General features: G+C 39.5%; 1 protein-coding gene across 5 annotated transcripts in view; it reads right to left on the reverse strand.

Moving 5' to 3' along the window:
* Positions 1 to 617, reverse strand: part of SLC25A21 (solute carrier family 25 member 21) — a 492,785-nt gene extending 492,168 nt beyond the window's left edge. For 2 of the 5 annotated variants that reach the window (XM_019832945.3, XM_045059823.1), the window contains exon 1: positions 101 to 606. In XM_019832945.3, the coding sequence (XP_019688504.2) occupies positions 101 to 170 (70 nt within the window). In that variant the 5' untranslated portion in view covers positions 171 to 606. Of the gene's footprint in view, positions 1 to 100 lie in introns of all 5 variants that reach the window. The other 3 variants (XM_045059821.1, XM_045059820.1, XM_045059822.1) reach the window with 3 other exon arrangements.
* Between the last annotated feature and the right edge of the window lie 6,353 nt (positions 618 to 6,970).

The raw sequence follows: 6,970 nt of genomic DNA on the forward strand, positions 1-6,970 counted from the left end.
GCTGCATTTAGACGGGAAACTTCGGATGCCAGGATTGTCTGAGAAAAGTTTTCCGACACGCTAAAGGAAAAGCGACTGGCCCCTAGCGGGGCGGCCTTACCAGCGGAACCACCGGCCAGGATCTGGCGAGAAGCCTCTTTCACGAAGCCGACCTCGGGCTTGGCGGACATCTTCGAACGCCCAGGACGACGGAGTGGGCCGAGATGAGTGGGCGAGCTCGCCGGCCTCGCTACCGACCTGCACAGCTTCTCCCGATCGAGAGAGCCGGGGCTGGGCAGTTCCTTGCGCCGAGTGAGGCTGCAATCCGGCGACTGCTCGGAGGTGGAGGCTCAGGGCGCACACTCGCCGCCGCGTGATGTGCCGCGGGTCCGAACCTGCCCGCTGCACCCTTTGAGGGGCGCTCTCTCGGCGCTGCTAGGCTTCCTGGGCTCCGAGAAGGACCTCGGGGGAGAAAAGACTCGCGGATGGGGTCGGGCTGGCTGCCGCGGTGAGGCGGGTTTGGTCTCCTAGATTGGCGCCCACGCGCTTCCCTATCGGGAGCCGCCTGCGGTTTGTCAAGCTGGACGTGCTGCCTCTGATAACGCAAGTAAAGAAGCGTCTCCGGCGGCCTAGCGGCCCGGGCTGGGGCGACCCTTGCCCTCCCGGCAAGCAGGCGCACTGGGAGGTCCTAGAGAACCTACAGGTGGATAAGTTCTTTGGAGTTAGTTGTCCTGAAATTGTGGGTAGTAGAAACGAGAAAGCAAATCCCATTTGCAGTTACCTTGCAATTAGGGTAATGTAGTACTTCACGAAGAAATGGTTTTGGCTTAAGGGAATTTATCACAACTCATCAACCTGAGTTTTATTTACTGAAAAACCAAAATAAAGAAGAGGCATTACTACAGAGAAGTGTCATAGGTACCCTAGGTCAGTGATTCTCAAAGTATGAACTTAGCATCCAGGAACAGAGGCACGATGTGAGAGTTTGCAAGAAAGGCAAATTCATGGCCCCACCCATATCTACTGAATCAGAATCCCTGGGTAAAGGGCTCAGAAACCTGAGCTTTAGTAAGTTCTCCGGTGATTTCTTTTTTTTTTTTTTAATTTTTTTTCAACGTTTATTTATTTTTGGGACAGAGAGAGACAGAGCATGAACGGGGGAGGGGCAGAGAGAGAGGGAGACACAGAATCGGAAACAGGCTCCAGGCTCTGAGCCATCAGCCCAGAGCCTGACGCGGGGCTCGAACTCCCGGACCGCGAGATCGTGACCACTCCAGTGATTTCTTAAGAGCGTTAAAGTTTGTGAACCACGAACCTAAATGATCAAGTAACATTAAGGAACTATCAGTATATTCTCTCTATAAAACACTTAATTGTTCACACTAGCCCTTTAAGATGTTTGGCAAAACATAAATGCTAATTTATACTGTTTTTAAACCACAAGTTACAAATGCTATGTAGAAGAGACACAATATAATGAAATTCAGAAAAATACCTGCCGCACCTATAACAGGTAGGAGATGATACCAGTAAAAGGTATTTGGAGAGGATTTGGAGCCCCTATTGTCATATTAGTTCTTAAACACACTATTTAATACTAAATATATTCACTTTGAACTATATGAAATTGCCAATTATGAAAAAGCCAGGAACAGTGGAGTATCAGCAATATAATATGATTAAAACTTATTGTATATGATTTCCACTTAAATATGCAAAATACAATAATTAGTTTCATATTTTGTTTTTATTTCTGAGGCAGAGCTATTAAAAGCTGGTAATAATGGTAACTGACTGGCAAAACTGTTGAAAGTAAGGAATTGGGGAGTTTGCTGCTTGTGGATCAGATATGCAAAAATAAATTTTCTCATATTTGGTCAAATATTTGATTAAAATTACCAAGTTTGAAATGTTTGCCATGAAATAGTTTTCAGAAATTTTTGCTATTTAGATAAAAGCTTTTGAGCAATGTTTCAGTCTTTTACAAACTAAATATGAAGTATCAAGTGCAATATAGAATCACGTATTCAACAAATATTGAGAACCTGTTATTATACTAAGCACTAAAATCAGAATTTCAGAGCTCATAGGAAATATTTCCCTCATCGTCCAGTGAGGACACTGAGTTTCCCAGGATCACACCACAAGTTAATAATGTCTCTGGGATTTGGTTCCAGAATTCCCTCTTCTAATAGCAACAGGATTGTAGATTTCAATATTAGCCGCAGGCCAAACTACATTCTGTCACACAGAAAACCAAAATAATTAAATGCCCCCAAATTAATTTGTTTCTTCATATATATAAGTGGAGAATTTTTTTAAGTTAAAAATAATGTCACAACTATTAAACCCCAAGGCACACACTGAACAAAATTCTAGATTCGTTCACTGAAAGCTTAACTAAGTATCAGCACTTTCCTACGTACTGGCAATGTAACAGTTAAAATTCCTAGTGGAGCATATAATCTAATGGAGGAGATACTACCATATTGCAATATAAGTAAAACTTTTGCCTTCCTTAGATACTCCTTGATACTCCCAAATCAAGATTTAAAGATAGCCTTTTTTTTTTCCTTCAGTTGGATCAGTGTAAAGATAGCCTTCACCAATTCCATGAAGTCCTTAATCTCTGAATATCTTATCCAGAGGAGGTAGGTGCAGGTTTATGGTCTCACTAAGTAAGACCTCAGTCTCTTAACACCTGTATGGATTCAGTGAGAAGACCCTCCTAGACATAGTTCCAAAGACTCTGTTAGAAAATTACTACCAATTATTAACCTCTTTGGGCTAGAGCAGATTTTTTTTAGTAAAATAAGCAAAGCCTGCCATCACATCTGATTTCTAGTCCTACACCTCTAGAATAGTTGAGGAGATAAGATCTAGGTATAAGAATATTCTGAAGCCGGGACTCAGCCAGTGTTAATCTAGAATCAACAAATACCCACTGTGCTAAGAGCTCTGATTATGGGATGTATCTCTTACCTGCAGCCAAATTTGCCTGTAGCTAACATTGGAATTCTGGGAGGTTTAGCACTGGGGGGGGGGGGGGGAAGGAAAATTTACTTGACCTACTGTTTCAGATTTCCTTTCTATCATTAGATAGATTACTCTTTCTATTATTATTTTTATATAATACTGTAATGCCCTGATATCAGAGCAAAACTAAAGTGTCAAGCTTATATTTTTAAATGATTATTTAAATTAAATTATTTTAAAATGATTATTTGGTTGAGAACTACATAATTAGAATGGCTAGAAACTTAACTGCCAGGTACCCTAAAATACTCACTGAACATAAATATCTAATAATGTCTTCAGTGTCTTGTTGGAATAAAGTTTTTATATTGGGCCATTGGATCAGCTACTGTTCAAGACCAAAACAATAGTGGCTTAAATAAGATAGAAATTTATTTTCCCTCATGTAAGCCATGAATAAGGTTCCGGCCAGCAGAAAGAAGAGAAAGACAAGAAGCATAAAAAAAGACCTGGAAATTATACAGATCTCATTGGTCAGAACTTGGCCACATGGAGTACACCTAGGTACGAGTGAGGTTGGGAAAAATAGTATTTTGCTGTGTGGCAATGAGTCTAGGGGGGAAAAAAATATTATGGAAGGAGGGGAGAATATATTGGAAAATAAACAGCATTGTTTACTACTTTGGGGAAAAGTTTAGGAATAAAGAGCTATATTTTATTTTTATTTATTTATTTTTTAAATATGAAATTTATTGTCAAATTGGTTTCCGTACAACACCCAATGCTCATTCCAACAGGTGGCCTCCTCAATACCCATCACCCACCCTCCCCTCCCTCCCACCCCCCATCAACCCTCAGTTTGTTCTCAGTTTTTAAGAGTCTCTTATGTTTTGGCTCCCTCTCTCTCTAACCTGTTTTTTTTTTTTTTTCCTTCCTCTCCCCTATGGTCTTCTGTTAAGTTTCTCAAGATCCACATAAGAGTGAAAACATATGGTACCTGTCTTTCTATGACTTATTTCACTTCGCATAACACTCTCCAGTTCCATCCACATTGCTACAAAAGACAATATTTCATTCTTTCTCATTGCCACGTAGTATTCTATTGTGTGTATAAACCACAATTTCTTTATCCATTCATCGAAGAGCTATATTTTAAAATGACAGTATTTGCACATTTTGAAAAAATTTGTTTTCCTCAAACTTAAAGTTAACTTCATTAGTGTGTCACTAGAAAATACAGTATAACCCCATGGTATTCCAACTATGACTGGACCCACATCTCAAAATACCATTTACTAAGAGATACATAGCCTCTGTAGGCCCATAGACTCTTTTATTTAGGTGTCAAAACACAGACCCACAAATGCAGAATTTGGCATACATCCATGTAATAGAGTACTCCCAAGTGCATCCATGGAATAGGGTAGAAAGTTGGGAGAGATTATAACTCTTGAACTATTCAAAAAGACCCATTATTCCATAATATTCTTATACAGAAGTATTAGAAGTATTGAAGAAATGCTATTTACAAGTGAAAGACTCATGCTTTAAAATTTGTGGATCTATCATTGCTCTAAGCTCTTAATGGCTTATAACTTACAAATACCAAGGCATCATGTTATTATTTAGGACAGATCTTAGGTTCTGGTACATTAGATTTTCCCATTATCTAACAGAACATTTCTAAATTCCAAGGGACTTTACTGGACAGTGTGAACAAAATAATTACTTGGGAAACTTTTTAAAATATTTTATTGTGATATGACAGGAATAACACTTAGAGGTCATATATATATCAGAGTTCTGTTATTTGGGACATTGCTCGGAATCTAGAAGTTAAGACTTCTGTGTGGTCAACGTGCAGAAATCTATGCATTTTGCTCCTAGGAGAGCTTCCCCAGGCTTCAATCAAAACTAATTTTAGACTCAATTCTAAAAAGGTTGGTAGAGTAGATGTCTAAAATCTTGGTTCATGGAAGATTAGACACTCAGTTAAGTGTCTTACTTCGGCTCAGGTCATGATCTCATGGTTCGTGAGTTCAAGCCCTGCTCAGGCTCTCCACTGACAAGCCTACTTGGGATTCTCTCTCTCCCCCCTCTCTCTCTGCCCCTCCCTCCGGTGCTTTCTTTCTCAAATAAATAAACCTAAAAATAAAAAACAAAACAAATTAAAAGAGAATTGGGGAGGGGGAAATCTGGAAGATTCTGGGAAAGTGGAGAGAACCTGCAACTCACCTGCCATATTCAGCCTGCCCAGCAAATTGTAATAATGACAATCTTCATTTAATGCTTATGCCAGGCAATGGGCTGAGCATTTTGTAACCCATTATCTTGTTCACAATATTTCTGGGACAGATATTCTCATCCTCATTTTACACTGGCATACAGGTTAAGTAACTTGCCTGAAATCACACTGAGTATTTGAGGTATTCTTTGAACCTAAGTATATATAATTTAGGAGGCCTCTCTCTGAATCACTAGCTGTGTTGTTTTTATGTTCTAATTTTAATTTCAACTTTTCTATACATAAAAAAAATTGAAAGGTGAAATTATTCACAGTAAATAGCTTGTGGTATCCTAGACTTTGGCAAACAAATTAGAAAAGCACAACTTCAGTGTCACAAATTGCCTATGTATGAAAGGTACGAATTTTCTGTTTATTAAGTCAGGGTTTCTCAACAATGGCACCATTAACATTTTGGGCCAGATAATTCTTTGTTGTGGGAGGCTGTCCTGTGCAATGCAAGATATTTAACAGCATCCCAACCCTCTACCCATTAGCTGCTGGTAGCAACTCCATCCCAAGTCGTGACAAACAGAAATGTCACCAGACATTCCTAAATGTTCTCTGCAGGGCAAAAGTGCCCTTAAGTGAGAGAATCACTAGTTTAAGTAAAAGAGCTCATATGATACTGAAGCCTATATTAACTTTCTAGAATCATAGAATAATAGACCTGGAAGAGACTTTAATCACTTCCTTATTTGACAGTTTAGGAAACTGAGGTGGGAAGAGATTGAGGACCTCACCTATGTCACCAAACTACTTAGTGGAAGAGTTGGGTGGGAAAGCCAGACATTTCCTGCTCTCAAAATTGGTAATCTAGGCACTTATGGATGTGACATTTCTTATAAACTGAATTCAATAGTGTGGTTACAGTAGCTAGAGTTATCTTTTTAAAGCATAGTTCAGATATTACCGGTTCTAAGCCATCTAGCGGCCTCCTGTCATCCTTGGAATAGAATCTAAAGTCCTAGCCATAAGCCCAAAAGATGCCCCATATGGCTCTCGCTACCTCTCCAGACTCATTTCCTAACACCCTTCTCTTTCACCCTATTCTCATCACACTGATTTTCTTGGTATTCCTTTGAACACTTTCAAGCATGCTCCCATTTTTTTGCATTTGCTTTTCCCTGTGCCAGGAATGTTCTTTTCCTAGACATTCCCATGACTTGCTTCTTCACTTCCTTTAGGCATCTCCACAAAAGCTACTTTAACAGATAACTTTACATGTCTAAAATTGAACTTCTCCTCAACTTTTTCACTCTTTATGTAGCCTGACTTTTCTCCATTACATTTTCAACACCTACATATATTCTGTATTTATTTGTTTATTCCTAGTCTTTACCTCTTTTTGAGTGTCAAGTCCATGCAAGAGTGACTGAAATACTGTCTAGAACATAGTAGGCATTTAATAAATATTAATTTAGTTAATGACTCACATTTGACCCAGAAGAATATCTCATACCCTTTGAGTAATCACTCCTCTTTTATCCTTCTCCAATCTCCTGGCAACTGCTAATATACTTACTGTCTCTATGGACTTACCTAATTCTGAATATTGCATATAAAAGGAATTATACAATATGTAACCTTTCATGCTTAAATTCTTTCACTTAGTATCATGTTTTAGAAATACTCACCGCCTGGTTGCTGGTCGTTGAGCTCTGTGCTGACAGCTCAGAGCCTGCAGCCTGCTTTGGATTCTGTGTCTCCCTCTCTCTCTGCCCCTGTCCT

Source organism: Felis catus, chromosome B3 (genome assembly GCF_018350175.1).
Source record: "Felis catus isolate Fca126 chromosome B3, F.catus_Fca126_mat1.0, whole genome shotgun sequence".
NCBI lineage: Eukaryota > Metazoa > Chordata > Mammalia > Carnivora > Felidae > Felis > Felis catus.